This window comes from Eurytemora carolleeae, unplaced genomic scaffold, assembly GCF_000591075.1.
Source record: "Eurytemora carolleeae unplaced genomic scaffold, Eaff_2.0 scaffold67, whole genome shotgun sequence".
NCBI lineage: Eukaryota > Metazoa > Arthropoda > Copepoda > Calanoida > Temoridae > Eurytemora > Eurytemora carolleeae.
In genome coordinates this window covers 222059-245946 of record NW_019396097.1, presented here as the reverse complement: position 1 = coordinate 245946, position 23888 = coordinate 222059, and the positions used below count along the sequence as shown (strand labels likewise).

Genomic DNA, 23888 nt, shown 5'->3' with positions numbered 1-23888 from the left:
ACTTCAGTTCTACCCCCCCCCCCTTCCCCCTCCTATCAATTTTGTACATGGATTTCACATTTAACACTCACCCGGACCAAATATAACGCCCGGGCCTTTTTTAACGTGACACCTCTTTTATCACTCTTTAAAAATTTTGGTTGAAAACAACAAAGACGACCTAGAAGTGGTTTTAGAATTTTCCTCGGCATTCCTCATTCTGCGCTCTCAATAGAATTCACGCGGATTGTATTTCGTAATAGCGGGAAAAGCCTCCTACATAGTCAAATAGAAATGTACTATTTCTCAAAGTCTTTCACATTTATTAAATTTAATTATATTATCTGATCCTGTTTTGATTTTCGTTGTTAAGTTCACGTTCTAGAAGTATCGTATTTTATACTAGCACTGTAATATACCGGCGCGCGTTGCGATATGTCAAAATTTCGGTTTAAAGTTATATTCTGATTTTGATTCGGCACGTCCGTTTCTGGTATTATTAATATATACTTCAGACTTTTTACCAGTGAAAAATCAGCTCTTTTTATCGTTTTCACGAAAAGTTTAAATTTTCAGTAATTATGTTGTAAAAATGATTAACGGGAAACGACCGCACTCACCCTCTCCGTACAGGAACGGAACGAACGGGAGTTCGAACGGTTCCAACGGTTCCGGGGGGTACGGGCACCAAGCCGAGGATAAATCTCTGGCCCAGACCCGACGAAACCTACCAATATTTCCAGCAAAGAAAAGGTATTTAATGCTATCTCTAAATAAAAAGTTCAGGGTGGTTTCCTAGTATAATATTGTTTGGACGGGTCTGTCCTAGTGAACGATTTTGGGTCCAAACAGATAAAGGAAATGTTCGCGAAGAATGAAAGGGGGCATAGGCTTAATGCGATAAAAAAGCGCTTTTAATAGCTACTAATCTTACTTCTATCTGTTGCGTCTATAAGGAGAAAATTGTTAAAAACGACTAACACCGAAGAACGTAGTGTTCATACAAATTCATAAAGATGCAACATTCAACTCGGATCGTAAACAAATCAATTTTATTCCAAACAAATCATTTAGATATTACAAACAATAGTCATAGATTATATTTCGACGCATGCGTAAATAGTTGATATTTCATAATATTTTGTATTTTTCATGATCTGAGAGTTACTTTTGAAAACATTTATTCCTTGTTTAAGGATTTTTGATAATGAAGACGACATTTTCATGTTTTCCAGGAATGTTCGAAAATCCAGCGCCAGCGAAAATTATCTAATTATTTTTTTTGGGGGGGGGGGAAGGGCTGAATTTTCCGTTATTTCATAAACATGTTTGTTCCATTTCATACTAAATTTTTTTTAAAATTTACATCTTTAAATTAGTTTATTTGACTTGCTCAGATTTCTTGAAGAAGCAACCAAACATAATACCGTAATTTTATTGGCTGAGACGGGTACAGGGAAAACCACACAGGTGATAACTTTTAAAACTAATTTCTAAACATTTTATTATATTTTTAACAATTCCGTATATAACATATATTCAATCAATCATTGGTATATTTCAGGGCTTTAGAGAACTATATATTCATTATTTCCCAGAGGTGTATATTTATCAAAATCGCCCCCCCCCCCTCAGAATTTTGATGATTAAAGGGATAAAAATGAATTTAGACACATATTTACCATTTTTGGAGAAAAAAAGATTTTCAAATCAGGGGGGGGGGGTAGTTTTCGATAAAATACACACTCCTAATATTTACCTATTTGTAAATCTTTAAAAATATTATTTTTATTTCCCCACGAAAATATTTTTGTTAGTTAAAAACTCAAGGGAATAGGGGGTGAACCAATGTCTCTTGAACTAATGGCAAAATTAAATTAATGATGGCTCTACCCGATTCCCAATGGTACCCTTTAAAGCTTTGCCTGGTCTGTCAGGTTTAAATTATATATCAATGTTTGTAAACAGTCTCTTTAATTTACTAGGTTCCTCAGTTTATCCATGAAGCACGGTTGGATAGAGAGGGATGTATTGCTATAACACAACCCAGGTACCCTAATATAGATATAAATATATGGAGCTGAACTATATAGAGAATATACGTTCACACAGCCCAGGTACCCTTATATAGATATAAATATATGGAGTTGACTTTTTTAAGCAAAGAATTTGTATTTTACAATGTCTATGCATTCCTTCGTTCTCTAATCTTAGACTAGTAGCAGCAATATCCTTGTATTCTGTCGGCCTCTAATTTTAGACGAGTAGGAGCAATATCCTTGTATTCTGTTGTACTCTAATTTTAAACGAGTAGCAGCAATATCCTTGTATTCTATTGTCCTCTAATTTTAAACGAGTAGCAGCAATATCCTTGAATTCTATCGGCCTCTAATTTTAGAAGAGTAGCTGCAATACCCTTGTATTCTATTGTCCTCTAATTTCAGACGAGTAGCAGCAGTATCCTTGTATTCTATCGGCCTCTAATTTTAGACGAGTAGCAGCAATATCCTTGTATTCTATCGGCCTCTTATTTTAGACGAGTATCTGTAATATCCTTGTATTCTATCGTCCTCTAATTTTAGACGAGTAGCAGCAATATCCTTGTATTCTATCGTCCTCTAATTTTAGACGAGTAGCAGTAATATCCTTGTATTCTATCGTCCTCTAATTTTAGACGAGTAGCAGTAATATCCTTGTATTCTATCGTCCTCTAATTTTAGACGAGTAGCAGTAATATCCTTGTATTCTATCGGCCTCTAATTTTAGACGAGTAGTAGCAATATCCTTGTATTCTATCGTCCTCTAATTTTAAACGAGTAGCTGCAATATCCTTGTATTCTGTCGTCCTATAATTTTAGACGAGTAACTGCAATATTCTTGTATTCTATCGTCCCCCAATTTTAGACGAGTAGCTGCAATATCCTTGTATTCTATCGGTCTCTAATTTTAGACGAGTAGCAGCAATATCCTTGTATTCTATCGTCCTCTAATTTTAGACGAGTAGCTGCAATATCCTTGTATTCTATCGTCCTCTAATTGTAGACGAGTAGCAGCAATATCCTTATCTAAACGTGTAGCCCAGGAAACCCAGACAGAACCTGGTGGTCTTGTGGGATACAGGTAGGATGGAAAATGTTTATTTTTTTCTGTTAATTAAGATAATACTTTTTTCAATTTATGACCTCAGTATCAAAATTATGTTAGCCTCCCATATCATATTAGATTATCTTCAAGCTTTAGCGCCAAAATAAACACATAATACTCGAAAAATAGCCTTTTCTGCAAGAAAATTTTTATACAAGTCTTATTCAATTTTACAAAATGATTCAATCTTCTTAAATTTTCTGATTAGTCCCGAAAATCGTAATTTAGACCCATTGACGATCTAATATGATATGGGACACCCTGTAGTTAACTAGGGACGGCTAGTTGAATTATCTTTCACGCTTGTCAAACCTATCTTCTTAAAATTCTATATACAGTGTTTCGAATATTAAATAATTTTCTAAGAATTCCTTTTTCATTACTCAATTTGTTCGCGAAAAGAATTTTTTAATGTCCAGCTGATTTTGATTTTCGGTAACCGCTGAAATCCAAGGGTTCATAAAATTCAATGCGATGATAAATGAAATTTTATCATTGTGAAAACCTATTATTAATGGTATTATGAAAGTTAGAAATAAAAATAAAAAAAGTTTAAAGTAAAAGCACATACTCTGCAGTCTGTGCAGAAGGAGATTCGCCGAACATATTCACAATATGATTATATGAATTTCTGTCCAAGTCCCAAATTGGAATCCAACTTTTTGTTCTCATCCATGTGCTGGAATTGAGTTAAACAAAGAAGAAATTAATTCATGAATAATTAGTTGAGTAGCTTATCTTTTTCACTAATTCTTCCTATCTCAGGGTTAGATTTGAAGATGTGACAAGTAATAGTACTAAGATACTCTTCCTCACTGATGGAATGCTTCTCCGCGAAGCAATGGTTGATCCTTCCCTCTCAAGGTACAAATGTTGATTGATTATTATTTTTTTCAATCTTTTTTCTCCATTTCTTTCTTACTTTCCATACTTCAATCCAACATTTGGGATATTTTTGATATTTTTCCTTTTTTACTGTATTACCACCCAGACCTCTGTCGTCTTCAAAATTTTTCAATAGAAGGACTAGAAATTACGATGTTTGTTCTTAAATTATATTTTCAAGAGATTGTCGTTATTATTTCAAGTGACCCTCCATTTAAAGACTAACACGGTCCCCTATAAACCTAAAAGATTTCGTCGTTTTTCACACCTGCGTCTTCGTAAAACAGACGACGATTGAAAGATTGTAAGTTGATAAGAAATTAAGTCTTCTGTCCATCTAAGAATTCACATTCACGATTAAAGTGACCTTCCCCCCAGATTCACAACGGTACCCTTTAAATAGACTTTTATCGTGGAGAAAGATCATTTCCCCAATGCTGTGTAAAATGCCTGAAATTAGAGTGCACGCTTGTATACTTTGAGAACTCAAAATATCTAGAATATTCTATATAGTACACGGGTTTCTTGGCTCATGAGCAGACTGTAAACACTGATATATTGTTTGTTAGGTATACTTGGATAATATTGGATGAGGCTCATGAACGGACTGTAAACACTGATATATTGTTTGTTAGGTATACTTGGATAATATTGGATGAGGCTCATGAACGGACTGTGAACACTGATATATTGTTTGGTGTTGTTAAAACTGCGCAGAAGGAAAGAAGACCAGGGCAAAACTCAGATCTTTCTCCATTAAGGTAAAAAAAACCAAGTACTTAAATCAGTGACTTAGGATTTGTCCATGTTCTTTAGTAACTACACTGGAGAACAACAGTATTTGAATCGATTGTTGGTAGTTCATACGACCCAGCTCAAATTCATTAAATTCGATCCCTGATATGTTAATTTGAATATATTGAAACTGTCAAGGGTTTGATTCATAGAGAACCTAGAAATGAATATTTCCAGGCGTTGGAAAAGGATGAAAAAGGGAACGACAGGGTGGCCAAAATGTACGGATTGTACGGATTGTTTTTCGAAAATTGTACGGATTGTACGGATTTCTTCTGAAAATGTACGGATTTTTGTACGGATGGGTTCAAAAAAGTTTTGGCCACCCTGGAACGACAACTTTCTATCTTCTTAATACCTTTCTTCAAACAAAAAAGAGACAAATTACAGCCATAATGCGCCTCAATTTTTCTTCCTTCTACATGCTTTGAAAAGTATTTTTATCTAAAATAAGTATTTACCCCTGGTTTTCAAAACAATTGGACAGTGTTTCTTTTTAAAAAACTTTATTGTACAGGGTGGTTGTGATGTCTGCTACAGTAGATGCGGACAGGTTTGCTCAGTACTGGCATTGTCCTGTTCTATATATAGAGGGTAGACAGTTTCCAGTTAATATTAGGTAAATATTATGTTTAGTACAGGGGAAAGGGGTTGTTTTATTTAATGGACTATTGTGATAATTTAAATTATCCTCCATTTCAAAAGAGGGGCATGTCCTAACAGTACCCCTGAAACCTAAATCTGATCAAAATAGTATTGTTGTTTTCTGACTTGTGTTTAATTCTGATTAAAGTACGAGAATCTAAATACATTACAGATTTTATGACTGAACTCAGAGGAATGAACAGAAAAAAAATAGTTTTTATTTAATTGTAAACTGTAATTCAGTATCTTTTTTAAAAAAAAGAGTTGTTTATGTCCAATTCTTTAAAAGGTTTAAATACCCCTTCTTAAACAAGCGTTCCCCTCCCTCTCCCCCTCATTTACACAAAAGTTCGTTAATTAGTTCCACGTACATCTAGACAGTTTGTTTTTAACCTTTGTGACAGAAACAATCTCAAGGAATAATAATTGTCTTAAACATTTTTTTAAAAGTGAATACTTGCAAATTATCTTTTTTCCATCTGATAATCTGAATTCGTTTCCATTATTTCCATTTTTATTTTATTTTTATTCTGAATAATCTTTTATGTTTGTTTATTTTCTTGTGATTTTTAACATTTTTTTATTTACGCAAAAGTTCGTTAATTAGTTCGACCCCCACCATCACTTTATACACATACATCTAAACAGTTAGTTTTTAACCTGTGACAGAAACAATCTCAAGGAATAATAATTGTCTTTAAAAGTGAATATTTGCAAATTATCTTTTTTCCATCTGATAATCTGAGTTCGTTTCCCTTATGTCCATTTGACAGCCCAAATTTTTATTTTGAATAATCTTTTTTGTTTGTTTATTTTCTTGTGAATTTTAACAAACTTTTTAATATTTTTTTTTATCGATTTTGATGGTTATTATATCGTTAGAACTGACGAGGGTCAACCCAGACCGAAATATATTTTCAATAAATGTGGAACTAACATCTATTTTTTTACTCTACAGAGGTTTGGTCCATCACCATCACCGAATTTTAGATTTCTCCAATGTTTCCGAATGCTCTCGTGTCACTTTTACAGAGAATTCAGAAATTAAACACGGATTCCTAATTCAAACTTGATCAGATAAAGCTTTGAAAGGTACTGTTGTGAATCTAACATGCAACTCATTTGTTTTAATGAAACAACGCAACTCGTATTTGTTTAGAATTTAAACATTTTTTTTGGTTATTTGGTGAATTAATATCCAGTTAAGGGCATTTTGAGAATATCTGCATAGATTCACTGAGTAACTATTTACATCACTATTTTTGCTCAAACACTGTATCCAGCATATCGTTGGTAAATGTTTTTAACATTTTAGGATTTAAAGCGTTTTAACTTCTCCCGGCAAACTGTTCCATAAATTCACTACAATTAGACTAACGAAATTGGGTCTCAATTCCAGTCTAGATCACGAGTGCATCAGATTTAGTGGATGTGCAGTTAGACGAGTTAGTCTTTGTTCACCTGATCCGACTATATTAAACCCTGTAATATTCTTTACATCATCAAAACCACGGATAATCTTAAATGTTTGTAGCATGTCGATATAGATTTTTCTGTTCTTCAAGGTCAAGTCTGAGTTCTTAACGTTTATCTTCATGATTTCTACCTTATTACAAATTACAGCTTATTGAAATGAGAAGGCTAAGACGAAGTTCTCTATAATTTAGCAAAATGACAGTTTAAATCTGAATGGGATTTTTTTTTTACTTTTATTCAGACATATAAGCCAACCGACTGATGACTGGCAGCGGAGTATGATGTCGACAATATTTCAAATACACTCCACAGCTCCTGAGAGAGAGGACATACTTGCTTTTATGACAGGTTGGTCAAAGGGACATATATTTTATTATTTAAGAACTAAATATCTCCCTCCCCCATGTCCACCTTTTTTTACGCAATTATTGAGAAAATATAGTTGGTTTAATTGATTTCTTTAATTCCAGGGGTGTGTTTTTTTTAATGCCACCCCCCACTTTTGGAAAAAAAAATTATCAAAAGGGGGGGGGGGGGAGGGATGGAATGATTTTCAGAAAAAATATACACCCCTGTTTAATTCTTTAAGGTTTTTTGTTTTGACAGTTAGTTAAAAATCGGAATTTTTATAGCGAAGTACTTAGAGTATTTGATTAGGTCAAGAGGAAATAGAAACAGCAGCGCGGCAAGCACGTATGCTTGCGCGTGAGTATCCGAACGCTCCTCGGCTGGTTGTGTGCACCCTTTACGCTGCTCAGTCTTGTGATATTCAACAGAATGCTCTGCGGCCAACACAGGTATAAAGAAAAGACGCTACTAAAGGGGGGGGGGGGGAGGAATTAGTTGTGAGTAAAACTTATAGACACACCGCAGATCACTTTTTAAAAAATAAAAATTTCAAAATTATATCAGAAAAAAAATTATGGGTCACTGTTTCCATGTAAAAATTATCTTACTTTTACTTTTATTTTATCTATTTTGAGGAATACATCTTGGAAATACTCAATTTATGGTTTTTAGGCTGGAGGCAGGAAACTGGTCCTTGCAACCAATATTGCGGAGACAAGTTTAACCATCCCTGGAATAAAACACGTGGTGGACTCCTGTAGGGTTAAAGCTAAGGCCCACCAGGCTAAAGTTGGACTAGACATGCTGAAGGTGAGATGCCGAAAATTCCACTAAATAATGATCTGATTCGCTTCAAAGTTTGATTAGTTTGATTATGATTAATTAAAAAACTGTCTTCATTTAACGCAACGATTTTTGATAATCTTGTACTGGATTTAATGGGGTGCCGCGAAATTTTTGCCAAGAAATTTTGCATAGATTTTTGCAATACGCTTCCTTTTTTTCAAGGCTTTCCAAATAACTATTCAAATGACCGGAAGTAGGTCTAAATATAGATTTAGTCCAGTAAAGGTAAAATAAGGCATTCAGGCAGTATGTCTGCCTGAGGACTCAGGCTGTAGGTATAAAAAGCCCGTTTTGAGCCTTAAGTGAGGAGCAAGTGTTAGTTAAAAAAGTAAAAAAATTGAACAGCGTTAGACCAATACTTTTTGAATTATCTCCAAAAAACGTCAGAGGGGGGGTCCCAGGGACCCCCTCCCCCCAGCCGGAATAGGGTTATGAGCTTTGCTTGATCAAGGATAAGCAAGACAAAAGTGACTGCGCTGCGCATTTATGCTTTAGAGTCAATTTCAGCTTTGTCAGAATTCAGCATGTTTTGAGATTGAAAAGTTCTTGATTGTTACTCAGAAAGAGGATTAGAGGGTACTATTGAGAATAGAAAATTCTTTTAACGGAGAAAAATGTCCTTCAAATCTTATTATCTGTAGGTTGTGAAAGTGTCCCAGGCTCAGGCCCTGCAGAGGACAGGTCGAGCTGGCCGGGAGAGGGATGGAGACTGCTATAGACTACTCACTAAAGTAGAGTATGATCAACTACCTAGAGCAACGGTTCCAGAGATATTGAGATCTAACCTGGCCAGCACAATTCTAACAATGATGAATATAGGTTAGTACCGATCCTAATTCCCTATTATTCCTACCTTCCTATTTAAAAATATATTCTCTTTCCAACTAACATTTTGCTCTCCTATTCTCCTTTCTTTTAATTTTGTCCAGATTTTTCATTTATCATTTTTCATTTTTTCTTAACTTTGTTTTCTATTCCTTCCATATTCCAAATATATATGCTTTTTAGGAGAAAATCGCTAAAATCTAATTTTTCATTTTTCCCAGATTTTCAAAAGTCATTTCTGAGTTTGTCGAATTTTTTCTATTTTCTTATAATGTCTAATTTTAGGTATTAAAGATGTTCCTAGTTTTGATTTCATGGATCCTCCTAAACCTGACAGTTTAAACTCCGCCCTTCGTCAGCTGTCTCTCCTTGGAGCTGTTGAACTAAGTGGAGGAGGGACAAGGCTTACCCAGCTGGGGGAGAAAATGGCAGGATTCCCTCTAGATCCAAGGTAGAGCCTAGTTTATATTCAAATCCAGGATGAACAGAATTAATATTGCCTATTGTCTAATAACTAGATTTACCAACTGTGTGCTGTCTGCAGAACAGCTAGGATATTGTTTTTTTTCTAATAACTAGATTTACCAACTGTCTGTTGTCTGCAGAACAGCTAGGAAATTGTCTATTGTCTAATAACTAGATTTACCAACTGTCTGTTGTCTGCAGGACAGCTAGGATATTGTCTATTGTCTAATAACTAGATTTACCAACTGTCTGTTGTCTGCAGGACAGCTAGGATATTGTCTATTTTCTAATAACTAGATTTACCAACTGTCTGTTGTCTGCAGAACAGCTAGGATGTACGGAGGAAATGTTGTCTATTGTATCCTTGCTCACTGCAGAGAATGTTTTTCAGGTTAGTGGAAATAATTTGTTGGAATATTAAGTGTAACTAGTTGAAATTTTTAATTTTGCTAATATAAAATTATGATTGTGAAAGAGACAAATATAAACTTAAATATTAGTAAATTTGTTGTAAAAGAATGAAGTTTCAGGGCCCACACCATGTTTATTTGTAGGTTCCAGGGCCCCGGGATAAACGGGAGGAAGCGGACATGGTACATAAGAAGTTTGCTACTAGCGAAGGAGATCTAATAACTTTATTAAATGTGTGGAGAGCATATAGGTTAGTTTATAACTAGTTATTTTTGGCAATCCATGAAGATAACTCGAAACTCTTACTGCAGTTGTAAAAAATTAAATAATTCACGATATAAACCCGGTTTGATTTATTGATTGATGATAGATTGGTTTATTAATTGATTGAAAGTATGAATAATTGATATGTTGATAATTAGGAATGGTCCTAAGACCCCGGGTTGGTGCAGAAGCCAGTTCTTGATTCCCCGACATCTGACCTTTGCTCAGGATGTCAGGAAACAACTTGTCGGGATCTGTCATAACGCCGGTCAGTTAACTTATCAACTTTTAACTATAATAACATATTTTCTTAAATTCATCTTTATGTTTAATTTTTTCCATTAAGATCTATCTTCCCCTGACATTTCTTAATAGTGCTTTCTATGCGCTTCTTGCGAGATTTCTTGTGTTAATTCTAGGTTTTAAATTAAACTCCTATTTGTTTGCACAATTCATAATTTTCCTGGTTTTCCGTGTTCATCATGGGAATTCTAAACTTTTGTTCAATTATTCTTAAAAAGGAACAATTTTTAATTCTGACCGTTCAAAAAGATCTCTCCTGCGGTCATTTGAGATCCCATAAAACGATTAGGCATGATCGGAGTAACCACCGCTTTGACGTATTAATAGACCTGGGCAGCCCATTCTTTCCGACATTTAAAATATTTAAAGTTTTATTTCGGTTTTCAGAAGACTTAAAAATATCACTTTATCTGAAAAATTGCATGATCTTTTCTGTACAAGTTTGCTTTTATTAAATTTCTCAATATTTTGACTCAGGCAGAAGTTATGAGATATTAAAGGCATTACAATCGTAATTTCAAGTTGCCCTCTAAGCAAAGATGCCGATGCCCGATTTCCAACAGTAACCTTGAAATCTGATCAGCGACGTGGAATCTAACGTCGTTTTATGGACTCGACAAGTTTTTACTTCTCCAAATATCTCTTGCTTTTTATTAGCATGAAACCGCAAAAGAAAATAAACAGTTTAAAGAAACAAAAATAATTGAGATATAATTCATGCTTTATCAGACAAAGCTTATAAGAGTACCATTGTAAATCGGACATTGCCATCTTTGCATTGAAGGTCACTAAAGATTACGCTCACACATAAGCATTTCCTACGGAAAAAAACCTTTACGAAAAGCTGACTGTTGAGATAAATATTTCAATATTGTAGGTGTTGCTATACAATCCTGTAGAGATATGGAAGTAGTGCGGCAAGCAGTAGCTCGTGGACTCTTCATGAATGTTGCACAGCTCAGTGCTGAGGGTCATTATGTTGCACTGGACAGTGGTCAACACGTTCATATTCATCCTAGTAGTGTTCTCTTCAGGTTTGTACTACGTCATAGTCAGATACTATCATTTATAAATCTATAATTTATTATTTCACTTTTTGATGAGTTTTATTCATCAACCTTTTACCTTTTCTCCGATACAGAGATTTTAGCAACCAATTAAACACTTAAGGGGACTTACTATTGTAAATTTGTATTGTATTGTATTGTATTGTATTGTATTGTATTGTATTGTATTGTATTGTATTGTATTGTATTGTATTGTATTGTATTGTATTGTATTGTATTGTACTGTACTGTACTGTACTGTACTGTACTGTACTGTACTGTACTGTACTGTACTGTACTGGTATTGTATTGTATTGTACTGTACTGTACTGTACTGTACTGTACTGTATGTTCAGGAAGAAACCTGAGATTGTAACCTATACAGAGATGGTGGCAACTAATAAAACCTATATAAGAGGACTAACTATTGTATCAGAGGAATGGTTGAGTGAACATCAAGCAGACTATTTCAGGTATTATTAATAAAATAAAGAGACTGTAGTTGAAATTTTAAGTACCCTCCATGTAATAAGGGGCAAGCTCATAGCTCAACTAGCTCACAACAGTACCCTCAAAACCTTTATCTTATCAAAAAAGATTTAGAATTCGGAAACAAGTTAATTGAGCGATAAATAAACCTAGCTATTTAAAAGCTATCAATTAAGTATTTGCTTGCTGAATGATTTTTAGGTGAAAATCAAAGAATTTTCCCCCAAACCCTCGAAAAATCATTAATGTTGAGTAATATACCCCCCTGAATTAATGTTGAGTAATATACCCCCCTGAATTAATGTTGATTAATATACCCCCCTGAATTAATGTGGAGAAATATACCCCCCTGAATTAATGTTGAGAAATATACCCCCCTGAATTAATGTTGAGTAATATACCCCCCTGAATTAATGTTGAGTAATATACCCCCCTGAATTAATGTTGAGTAATATACCCCCCTGAATTAATGAGTAGAATAGTTTTCAAATCTTATTAAGGGATTAATGTGAAATATATTTTACTTGTTGCAGGAGTCACAGAATTACAAGATGAAGAAATATCTTCTTCAGAATTGGAACATTTCAGATTCCATCGATTTGATTTCACATGTGATATTTAAATTTGCATATTGTACTTTTTACTTGAATATTAGGTTTTGTAAAATAAGGATTTGGCAACAAAATCTCATTGAAATATGAAACATAAGATTGGAACTTTTGTGAAGATCATTAACCCTTAATCTCGATATCCAACGTGTTCATCACTATTAAAGGGAGTGTTCACGAAAAATGAAAGGGGGTATTGGCGATTATTTTTCGCCATAAGCCAAGACACCCTTTCATATTTCACGAACACTCCCTTTAAAGAGGATATTAATCCAAAGGTCTGAACAAGGTCAAATCTTGATTCAGAGATTCTCAACACAAAAATTCTAATTTTTGAAGGATATATAAAAAACAGCAAATCTTTTCTAACATTTATATGTAATTGCACCTTTTTCTTTCTAAAATGACTTACCCAGTCTGTCATCAACTTTAAAATTTACCTCATAGAAGGAACAAACTGTTCCCTTTCAGTCATCAGCGATCGATATTGTTAATTTTTTTCTAGAAAAAAATGGTTGACAAGACCGATCCGGTTGTTAAAGACGACATTGAGGTAAAGCGTCATTAGTACTAAAAAGAATTGATTATATGTATTTTTTTTTGGCTCAAAACTGAAATCAATTTAAGAATTTGCATCAAAATTTTAACAATATATTTCAGTAAAAAGCGAATATGCCGGATTAAAAATAAATATGTTTTTAATAGATTGGCGGAACCTACATGGTGAGGAAGGCAGATGAAAACTGGTGTTTGGCGGAGGTTATTCAGAAGAGGTTGACAGAGGCCGGAGACAAATACGAGTATTACGTTCACTATGAGAACTTCAATAGGTAACAGATTTTTAGCCAAAGTAGATTCTATAATCGTAGACAGGTTTAGTTGAGTAGGCAGGCGAATTAAGGAAATACCTGAACAAAGGAAACTGTAGGATTCAACTTAATGAAATATTAGGGGAATGCAAGGAAATGATTCAAGCATGTGATGCAAAGATGAAATCATAAATATGATTAAAATTAGACGATGCTTGAAAATTATAATAATGAACGTATTAGTGGCCCACTTAGAGTAGACCAATCGGATTTAGATCGGGTTGATGTGGATTTCTGAAATTTATTTAGGATTAAAGGGAGTGACCGGCTTGACACGGTAATTGAGCTGAGAGTGCAGTATTGTAGAGAAACTTTAAGATTCCTTTAAAACCAAGACTTATTACGGTGTACAATTGCTGAACAAACGCTTAAATTTCATCTTTGACAGTCTCCCGATTTGTCCATTTTGGAGAAAAAAAATGTTCTACAAAACTACACTCTCAGTTCAATTTACATGTCTAGCCGGTCACTCCCTTTAATTAAGATGATGTAAATTTAGTTAGAATCATGAATAATGAAGGTTTAAGTATACATGTTTTGAATCTGTTCAGGAGATTGGATGAATGGGTTCTTAGAGATAGAATTATGCACTCAGGATATGATGGAAATGATCATGAAATTGGACAGGTAAATTTATTCAATCTTAAAAATTTAGTTTTCTCGCCGTATTACAGAAATGTTGTGAAACCGGATTTTAAGGTTTATTTTTTTTAAATGGGTCAATTTAAACGATTTTTGGGGAAATAAATTTATTGGGCGAAAATTATCCATCGTGCTAGTTTGTTTCGAATGTTTTTATATAAATCTCTTCAAATTTTCGAAAAGAATTTTCCCCGAATGTACCCTTAATTCACTTTAAAATTAATATAGTCTTATATCAATAGTTGTTTCTAGGTTCTTAATATCTAGGAGCTAGGAGAGAATTCAGACCGGAAGATCACCAGAAACCAAAAACGGAAACACGATGAAATCAACCACGTGGAGAAAACCTTCGCGGAAATGGATCCCACTACTGCCGCGCTGGAGAAGGAACATGAAACTTTGACCAAGGTAGAAACTAAAATGACAGTAAAAGCATAATTTCAAGTGACCCTCCAAGCAAAGATTGCAATGTTGGATTCACAACGTTACCCTCAAAGTTTGTTCTGATCAAACATGAACTACAATGCAATGTTTATAAATTTGACAACTGACTATAAAGTTGTGATTATTCTACTAAAGTGGCTTGCGTATTTTTACTGCAGGAAAACATATGGGAATTATTAGAATAAAAGCACTTCAGTTTTTTTGATAAATGACAATATGTTCCGCATTATTGACCGAGGGGAGGAAGACCAGCCACAACAACTTCTCGTTCGAGCCACATTATCCTCATTTTCTCGTCCGAACCACCTCAAAATCCTCGTCCTTCGTTTATTATGTAATGAAAAGATTCTAATTCTTGAAGATTAAACTATTTTTAACAAATCTGGCCACGTTAGGGTATAAAATATGGATAGACTAAAGTATTGCAATGATTAAATCATGTTTGAATCTTTAAAGACATGAGAATGATGTCAAACTTATTAAGGTAAAACTTAAAACCCTTCTGCCACCGTAACCTTCGCGATATGAAATAAACAGCAAAATATTTGGCATACCTATGCCTACAATTTTCCCCATGGAACCACCCGGAAAAAATCTATGCTTTTCACTATAATAAAGAAAAAAATATTAAAGTTCTATAATCTCGGAATTATTTGCGGCATTCTACACCAAGAATATCTGAAAATGCGCGTAAAAAAGATAACATTTCTAAAGGACATAGAACTCAAAAACTATAATTCAATTGAAACTATTTTTTTCGATTCACTAAAATTAAATATTTGATTTATGCCCTAACATGGCCCGATTCTTAAAAAATTGTTTTATCTTGGAGGATTAGACACTTATAAAAAATAATATTGGAAGGACGAGGATTTAGAGGTGGCTCAGACGAGAAAATGAGGAAAATGTGGCTCGGACTAGAAATTGTTGTGGCTGGCCTTCCTCCCCGTCATTGACCAGTGTTTCCTTGTGAATAAGGCAATGTTGTAGTTGCCAAGAGGGGCATTTGAAATTATGCCTACAATCCCTGAAAGAGCTTTAAAACGTTTTTTTATCGAGGATGTTGTTAAATAAGCAGATGGAGAAATTTAACTAGTTGCATGTTCGATTATACAACGGTACCATGTAAATCTCTTTCTTAGTATCAGAGAGGACGATATTGCCATTTTCCATTTAAAAACGTTTTGAGGCCTATAATATAGCTTAATTCAAAAATAATCAATTTTCCGAGAAAGTTTTCTCATCAATTCCTTGATAAGACAAAGCTGAATCGGACAGTTACTTTCCACTTTAAGTACTTGCAACTTAACTACAATACAATTATTTCCAGGTTAAGTACATAGACCGAGTACAAGTTGGTAGGTTTGAGATAGATACTTGGTACTTCTCCCCCTACCCTGAGGAGTACGGAAAGTGTTCTAAACTATGGATTTGTGAGTTCTGTCTCAAATATACTAGATTAGAGAAATCCTACAGATATCATCAGGTTTAGACTTAAATTTTTTAATGTTTATCATAGTTCATATTATCTTTTTATTCATCAGGCTGTGACTCGATAATTATTTTTTAACGATAATTTTCTCCATGTGACTTTATAATTCTCTTATTGAGTTCCTTTTACAAAAGAAAATGCCTCTTTCTTTACTTTTTTCATCCGTTGATTTTACAATCTAATATAGTGAGAACAAGAAAAGTGATGGATAGGCAGATAACAACACTGAAGCAATAGTTGTTACAAAACTAATACCTAAAAAGTTTAAAAACCGACTTATTGACTATTTGATTCAGCATAGTATAAGTTTGAAATATAAAGAAAATAAGTTCCTCAATGATGCAATTTTTATATTTTTTTGGTATTAGAATATTTTTCTTCTATTATTTTGTAATATATTTAGTACGAGTGCACACAGAGACAACCAAATGGAAAGGAGATTTACAGGAAGGGATCAATATCGATTTATGAGGTACGTGTCAGTTTTTGAATAGTAGTGTACTGAGCTCAGAACTCATGTTTTGTGGATATCGAGATTAAGGTTTGAGCTCGATCTTTTGTTAATCTGCAGATTAATTTAATCTTTATTCGATATCCCGCATGGTCAAGAGGTGAGGGAAGCTTTGATCATGGGAGGAATAACTAAAATGAGGATCTGGGAATATGTTTTTATTGAACCTCTAATTAAAAGTGCACACATTGGATATTGAGATCAAGTGATCGGGATTATGAATATTCCAACACAAAAGTTCTGTTTGGATGGAAATGGATTGATTGATTTCGTAATTGCATACATTTTTATTCAATGTTGATTGATTGGTAGTTTCATGGTTCATATGAAGAATTTATTGATTTTTGTGTTTTCTTCTGTTTTATTGATTCGGTTAGAATTTTTAATCAATTGGTAGTTGATTGATTTGGAGGCTGGAAAGTGATTTATTGTGTCCTAAAAGATAAGGTAATCCCATCCCTACAATATGTGATGTGATTTGAAAACTGACTGACTGATTGATTGATTGGTTGTATGCTAGATGGATAAAGTGATTGAATGATTGATTGCAAGGTTGTTATTTAATTACTTAGTAGTAGAATGATTGATTGTTATTATCTGTTTATAAGCGGTGTTAAAAACTTGAAAAATCTTAGTAACAGGATTCTATAAGAACCACTGTAATGTTTTAGCTTAATGTTCTTTTTTTTAAAGATACCCAGGCAAAACTTGGTTCCCAAGCTAGTATAATATATAATTACTAGTTGATGGGATTTAGTTTGCTTGATTAATTTTATAATGTTAAATTTTAGGTGGATGGGAAGGATTACAAACTGTATTGTCAGAACCTTTGCCTGCTCGCCAAACTGTTCCTGGATCATAAAACTTTATACTTTGATGTCGAGCCCTTCATTTTCTACATACTCTGTGAAGTGGACAGGTAATAAAACTATATACTTTGATGTCGAGCCCTTCATTTTCTACATACTCTGGAAATTTTTTCTATAAGATATGGAGTTCATATTGTTGGATATGGATATTTCTCTACAGAAAATATTTATTTAAGATATGGAGTTTATATTGTTGGATATGGATATTTCTCTATAGAAAATATTTATTTAAGATATGGAGTTCATATTGTTGGATATGGATATTTATCTATAGAAAATATTTATTTAAGATATGGAGTTTATGTTGTTGGATATGGATATTTCTCTAAAGAAAGTATTTATTTAAGATATGGAGCTTATATTGTTGGATATGGATATTTCTCTTTAGAAAATATTTATTTAAGATGTGGAGCTCATATTGTTGGATATTTCTCTAAAGAAAATATTTATTTAAGATATGGAGCTCATATTGTTGGATATTTCTCTAAAGAAAAGGAATCTCCGGATGGGAACAATGTTGCCTGTATCCTTACTCTCCCACCATACCAGAGAAAAGGAAACCTAGATCTTTCAAACAAATCAGTTTTTAATTCAGGGGTGGTTATTTTTTTATGAAAAAATTTGTATTTTCCCTTTAAAAATCCTTCTTTTCTTCTTCAATTCAGCGCAAACATACCTGCAATATGGGAAAAAAATGATTTTTGAGCAATATGTTTGTAACAAACAAAGAGATACAAATACGATTGCAGACCACAACAATACTAAAAATATGCAAAAATTAAAAAACTTTATCACAATTTTTAGAATTCGAGATATATTTATAGCTTTGATCATCTTTTACATTTAGAGTTTCGTAATAACTCGTTTAGATTAAAATATTTTTTTGAATTACAAATCAACGATTAATTGTTTGATGTCTGTGGTTCAAAGGATACGGGAAACTGTTGATTGCTTTCAGCTACGAACTCAGTAAACAAGAACAGGTAAACTTTATTGGGAATTAATTGACCTTGATTGACCTTGATTGACCTTGATTGACCTTGTTCTACCTTGTTTGACCTTGTTTGACCTGTTTGACCTTGATTGACCTTGTTTGACCTTGTTTGACCTTGTTTGACCTTGTTTGACCTTGTTTGACCTTGTTTGACCTTGTTTGACCTTGTTTGACCGTGATTAATCTTAATTGACCGTGATTGATCTTAACTGACCGCGATTGATCTTAATTTACCGTGATTGATCTTGATTAACCGGTTAAATGGAATAGGACTCTTAAGGATCACTTTTATTCTTCTATTTCTTATATCTTCTTCGTTGATTCTTAATCATGAGTTCAACTGAAAAAAAAAACAATATTTTCATTCAAAATTATCAAATATACATACGTTTGTTAATCTATATTCAATCTATATATACTTTAAAATATACTATTATCTTCTTATCATTTTTAGAAATTTACTTACATCAGTTGAACAAATTATATCTTTTTTTATTTTTCCTATACATTTCTTTTAGTCCTAAATTCACATTCATTTTGGATAAACAAATAATCTAATTTAGTAAACCAACTGTTTTTAAAAAATGTTTTACTTCAAATAAACTTAATTAATAAGTGTACACTGTGTACTGTGCATGCACACCTGTAAAACTTTCAAATCTTGCAAACAATAAATAAATCATGAGGAATTAAAATCACAGAAATATTTTAATACAACCTGGATTGACATTACCTAACGTAATTCTACGGGCTTTTGCGGGTTTGGACGAGTCTTGGCTCATGATTGACATTGACTGACCTTAACCACCCAAATTCAGGTGACTGGTAGTCCTGAGAAGCCGCTGTCCGACCTGGGTAAACTGAGTTACCGGAGCTACTGGTCCTGGGTGCTCCTGGAGATACTCAGAGATTTCAGGTTAGATCTGGGTCATTTTTATAAAAAGTTAAATAACTATTATTTTTATTTTCAATTGGTGTAAAACCAACTATTTCTAGTAAGACATTTTGTATCTTGTTTAGGGAAACGTTTTTTATTAAGGATTTATCTAATTATATCTTGTTGAGAGGAACGTTATCTATAAAGGTTTTAGCTAATTGTATCCTGTTGATAGGAACGTTTTTTATAAAGGATTTATCTAATTGTATTTTGTTTAGAGGAATTTTATCTAAAGGATTTATCTAATTTTTTCTTGTTTAGGGGAACGTTATCTATAGAAGGATTTATCTAATTGTATCTTGTTTAGAGGAACGTTATCTATAGAAGGATTTATCTAATTGTATCTTGTTTAGAGGAACGTTATCTATAGAAGGATTTATCTAATTGTATCTTGTTTAGGGGAACGTTATCTATAGAAGAATTTATCTAATTGTATCTTGTTTAGGGGAACGTTATCTGTAGAAGGATTTATCTAATTCTATCTTGTTTATAGGAACGTTATTTAATAAGGTTTTAATTAATTGTATCTTGTTTATTGGAACGTTATCTATAAAGGTTTTATCTAATGGTATCTTGTTTAGGGGAGCGTTATCTATAAAGGATTTAATTAACTGTATCTTGTTTAGGGGAACGTTATCTATAAAGGATTTATCTAATTGTATCTTGTTTATAGGAACGTTATCTATAAAGGTTTTATCTAATTGTATCTTGTTTAGGGGAACGTTATCTATAAAGGTTTTAACTAATTCTATCTTGTTTAGGGGAACGTTATCTATAAAGGTTTTAACTAATTCTATCTTGTTTAGGGGAACGTTTAGTTAAGGATTTATCTAATGGTATCTTGTTTAGGAACGTTATTTAAAAAGGTTTTAATCAATTGTATCTTGTTTATAGGAACGTTATCTATAAAGGATTTATCTAATTGTATCTTGTTTATAGGAACGTTATCTATAAAGGATTTATCTAATTGTATCTTGTTTAGGGGAACGTTATCTATAGAAGGATTTATCTAATTGTATCTTGTTTATAGGAACGTTAACTATAAAGGTTTTAACTAATTCTATCTTGTTTAGGGGAACGTTATCTATAAAGGTTTTAATTAACTGTATCTTGTTTATAGGAACGTTATTTTTAAAGGTTTTGTCTAATTGTATCTTGTTTAGGGGAACGTTATCTATAAAGGATTTATCTAATATGACGAGTATAACACAGAATGATATTATCTCAACGCTTCAATCTTTAAACCTTGTAAAATACTGGAAGGTAAGATCTTGTGCTCATTTTTACCTATAGGAAACCAGGTAATAACTACAAACATAAGAGCGAGCATGAACTCTTTCTCTTCGGCTCACCTCTATTTGCACTGATTAAATCTTATGTATATATTTCAGGTAGGCAGTTTATACAGGACTCAACCGTGAACTGAAAACACAATAAATCAGTCCAGGGTTAATTATATGCATGACAATAATAAAATTTTAGCCTTTAAAATAAAACTTTCTCCAGGTTAACTATTAAAAATCTCAATTAATTATATAGATTTGAACACGTGATTAAATGTAGAAAACTGTGCATGTAGAGTTCCGTGTGATTGATCGATTGTTTGAAGATAATTCCTGGTTGAACACACTGAATAACATCTTGTCGCTGAACACCCTGAACACACATTAGTTTATAAAGATCCTCAGATCTTACAGATCTGTACTTAAGCTTAAAGCACCTTGGTAATGGGGGTACCTTTTCCAAGTAAAAAAGGTTGTGTTAATCTGGATTTGGACATTTCTGTTTAACTTTTTCTTATTGTACACTTTCAATTTTTAGGAAACTATTTAAGTGAACTGTTGAACCTTTCACAGACATATTTGTTCATTTTACGTCAGAAATGGAATGTAAAACGGGAGTTTGACAAAGATGATATAACATAATGTTATTTACTGCTTAATCCGGTTTTTTTTCTCACTTTTTGGAAATTCCTACCTGCTACTTCATCATACAAACTCAATAAAAAGTTAATCTTGAGATTAGCAAAAAGAGTAAATCAAGCGTTGATCTCAATATCAACATTTCTAAAGTTTTCAGCTCCCATTAAGTATTTATCCTCTTTATCAAATCGGGGTTTCTTTAGGGTCAACATGTGATCTGCGTGACCCCTAAGCTGATCGAAGAGCACCTCAAATCTGCCGAGTACAAGAAACCCAGCCTCACCGTTGATATCTCCGCCCTCAAGTGGACACCGCCGAAGAAACCAAACAAAAAACAGAAAAACTTTGTCAGCATTCATTAATATTATATAAATGTACAAACTCGTTATGACATTGTATTAAGAGATGAATTTAAAGATAGTAAATTATGCATTTAATGCTGTGTCTGGATCCGGAAATGAAATAGCCACGTGTTTCAGAAAACAAAATGGCCGCCGGAGAAGATATGCCCACTTTTAAACTGGTTCTGGTTGGAGACGGTGGAACCGGAAAAACTACATTCGTTAAAAGACATTTGACTGGTAAGCAATTTTTTAATTACAATTTGAGTTAGACTTGTCTATTACAAGCTGTAAGACCACAAACCTCTCTTAATTTAATAGTTTCATCTTGATTTGGAAATGGGATTAACTCTGAGATTAATTTTATTTAGATTCCGTATCTTGATCCGCGTAATCCAAGTTTTTAAAAACTTTCTTTTTGATAAAGTTTTGAATGATCTCTTATAATTGGTTAACACAAAAATTTAATGTGTGTTCTTAGAGCTAAGTTTCTCTTTCGAATTTTTATGGATCCGGATCCGTGGATCTGCTTACTTTTGCGGAACTATAAATTTGTGAACGTAATGGACCCGGATTACACATGATGTGTTATTCAGGTGAGTTTGAGAAGAAGTATGTGGCAACTCTTGGAGTAGAGGTTCATCCCCTCGTCTTCCACACCAATAGAGGAGCCATCAGGTACTTATCATTTATCCAGGGAGGGAGGGGGAGGGATTTTCGCTTTACTTTATTTGGAGACTTGTTTTACTTGTAAAACCTCTTTTTTTAGAGCTTAATATTTATGTGTTAAGATTTAATGTCTGGGATACCGCTGGACAAGAGAAGTTTGGAGGGCTCAGGGACGGATACTATATCCAGGTAGGGGTTTAAGGACGAATATTCTATCCAGTATGGGTTCAAGGACAGATATTATATCCAAATAGGGGTTCAAGGACGGATACTAAATCTTGGTTGGGGTTTAAGGACGGATACTACATCAGGAAGGATTTATTGACGGATACTGAATCCAATGTCTAAGAAAGGTTTAAGGGCGGATAATCAAGGTAAGGTTAATGGTCTGATACTAAATAAAGGATGGATACTAAATCCAGAAAGGTTTAAGGTCGGATACTTAATTCCAGGAAAGGACTGATACTAGATGCTTTTGACAACTCCTTTAAACCACACAATGTTTAGGGTCAATGTGCCATCATCATGTTCGATGTAACCTCTCGTGTGACCTACAAGAACGTGCCGAATTGGCACAGGGATCTGGTCAGGGTCTGCGAGAACATACCCATCGTGTTGACCGGGAACAAGGTGGACATCAAGGACAGGAAGGTCAAGGCCAAGAGCATTGTGTTCCACAGAAAGAAGAATCTTCAGTACTATGATATCTCCGCCAAGAGTAACTACAACTTCGAGAAACCCTTCCTCTGGCTAGCCAGGTAGAAAAATCAAGTTCATAGGTGCATGCGCAAGTATTAAACAATTTTTGCCTGTCTGACACGTCTTTCTTTGCCTCATGTTGAATAAATTTGCAAGACATATTTAAAAAATCAAATCGTTTTTTCTTAATTTTTCGTATTTAGGAAACTCATCGGAGACCCAAACCTCGAGTTTGTTGCTACACCTGCTCTACAACCTCCAGAGGTCGTTATGGATCCTCAATGGCAGGCCAAGATTGAACAGGACATCAAGGAGGCTGCTGAGACCGCTCTGCCAGAAGATGACGAGGACCTCTAGATGATGAATGGTGTCCGCTGTTCTCCGGAGAATCCTCAAAATCTGGAAATCTTTTTTGTTCCAAGAAATCCGGGAATCCTTAAGTTCAAGAAATCCCAAATAAATGTTTTTAAGATGTGAAAACCCATCCTGGTCGTAACCGGCGCTTATTTTAATATTTTTGTTCGAACTTATTTTTGAATTAAATATAATAAATGTCAATTTTCAGAAAACAATGAATTTTAAAACATGATGTTGCTGTCACGGCTGAGAGACTAAAATATTTTTTTATGGTTAATTTTCCACTAGTGTCAATCTACTGTGAAATTCTTAAGAATCCGTGTCAAGAAAGTATCGGTCTCCTGAAGAAACAACTTTATCATTCGTTCAGTTATTAAGAATTTGAGTTTCTTGAAAATCGACTAAATTTTCGTAGATTAGGTTAAGGGCAAAACTAGCCACTAAGTTGACCTACATGCTCAAATTCACTTGCACCAGTTGTTAAAGTTTTCTGTGACACATTTATATAGAAAGATACGAGAATTTTTTAAATTTCTAAAAATTTTGCTATTCATGTAGATCTAAATGCTAACGTAAGCAAGGATTCATTTTTCGTCAAAATAAACTTAATTCG

The 23888-nt window shown here is 33.6% G+C and overlaps 3 protein-coding genes across 8 annotated transcripts; all 3 read left to right on the top strand.

The window, feature by feature from the left end:
• Positions 1 to 553: 553 nt before the first annotated feature.
• On the top strand, positions 554 to 13041 carry LOC111694845 (putative ATP-dependent RNA helicase DHX33). Of its 3 annotated transcripts, XR_002763725.1 has the most exons (19): positions 554 to 732; positions 1377 to 1449; positions 1965 to 2029; positions 3022 to 3099; positions 3889 to 3987; positions 4578 to 4769; positions 5321 to 5422; positions 7166 to 7272; positions 7582 to 7721; positions 7945 to 8082; positions 8760 to 8937; positions 9229 to 9394; positions 9706 to 9799; positions 9963 to 10069; positions 10242 to 10351; positions 11264 to 11420; positions 11789 to 11905; positions 12455 to 12677; positions 12808 to 13041. XR_002763725.1 is itself a non-coding variant. In XM_023463882.1 (18 exons), exons 1-18 carry the CDS (start codon positions 572 to 574, stop codon positions 12474 to 12476), a joined length of 2040 nt encoding a protein of 679 aa, XP_023319650.1. In that variant the 5' UTR covers positions 554 to 571; the 3' UTR covers positions 12477 to 13041. The 3 variants fall into 3 exon arrangements, 2 of the variants coding, with proteins under 2 accessions (XP_023319650.1, XP_023319649.1); XM_023463882.1 differs by having other exon boundaries at positions 4644 to 4769; positions 12455 to 13041; XM_023463881.1 differs by having other exon boundaries at positions 12455 to 13041.
• Positions 12990 to 21692, top strand: LOC111694847 (histone acetyltransferase KAT8). 4 transcript variants are annotated; one of them, XM_023463885.1, is made up of 12 exons: positions 12990 to 13082; positions 13235 to 13359; positions 13950 to 14025; positions 14308 to 14448; positions 15815 to 15970; positions 16380 to 16448; positions 17279 to 17406; positions 17812 to 17912; positions 18287 to 18339; positions 19169 to 19266; positions 20451 to 20550; positions 21413 to 21692. In XM_023463885.1, the coding sequence occupies exons 1-12, from the start codon at positions 13041 to 13043 to the stop codon at positions 21569 to 21571; spliced, it is 1248 nt and encodes a 415-aa protein (XP_023319653.1). In that variant the 5' UTR covers positions 12990 to 13040; the 3' UTR covers positions 21572 to 21692. The 4 variants fall into 4 exon arrangements, with proteins under 4 accessions (XP_023319653.1, XP_023319655.1, XP_023319654.1 ...); XM_023463887.1 differs by lacking the exons at positions 20451 to 20550; positions 21413 to 21692 and adding an exon at positions 20181 to 20315 and having other exon boundaries at positions 19169 to 19267; XM_023463886.1 differs by lacking the exons at positions 20451 to 20550; positions 21413 to 21692 and adding an exon at positions 19914 to 20124.
• Positions 21690 to 23487, top strand: LOC111694848 (GTP-binding nuclear protein Ran). The gene is made up of 5 exons (XM_023463889.1): positions 21690 to 21790; positions 22147 to 22228; positions 22342 to 22408; positions 22727 to 22977; positions 23122 to 23487. Exons 1-5 carry the CDS (start codon positions 21697 to 21699, stop codon positions 23273 to 23275), a joined length of 648 nt encoding a protein of 215 aa, XP_023319657.1. The 5' UTR covers positions 21690 to 21696; the 3' UTR covers positions 23276 to 23487.
• The last annotated feature ends 401 nt before the right edge of the window (positions 23488 to 23888 follow it).

Coding starts and splice junctions, on each gene's coding strand:
- LOC111694847 (XM_023463885.1), top strand. CDS start 13,041: ATGGTTGACAAGACCGATCCGGTTGTTAAAGACGACATTGAG. Junction 18,340..19,168: donor AACTCAGTAAACAAGAACAG/GTAAACTTTATT, acceptor ACCCAAATTCAG/GTGACTGGTAGTCCTGAGAA. Junction 20,551..21,412: donor ACCTTGTAAAATACTGGAAG/GTAAGATCTTGT, acceptor GGGTTTCTTTAG/GGTCAACATGTGATCTGCGT.
- LOC111694848 (XM_023463889.1), top strand. CDS start 21,697: ATGGCCGCCGGAGAAGATATGCCCACTTTTAAACTGGTTCTGGTTGGA. Junction 22,229..22,341: donor ACCAATAGAGGAGCCATCAG/GTACTTATCATT, acceptor TTATGTGTTAAG/ATTTAATGTCTGGGATACCG. Junction 22,978..23,121: donor CCCTTCCTCTGGCTAGCCAG/GTAGAAAAATCA, acceptor TTTCGTATTTAG/GAAACTCATCGGAGACCCAA.
- LOC111694845 (XM_023463881.1), top strand. CDS start 572: ATGATTAACGGGAAACGACCGCACTCACCCTCTCCGTACAGGAACGGA. Junction 733..1,376: donor ATATTTCCAGCAAAGAAAAG/GTATTTAATGCT, acceptor TGACTTGCTCAG/ATTTCTTGAAGAAGCAACCA. Junction 4,770..5,320: donor TCAGATCTTTCTCCATTAAG/GTAAAAAAAACC, acceptor TTTATTGTACAG/GGTGGTTGTGATGTCTGCTA.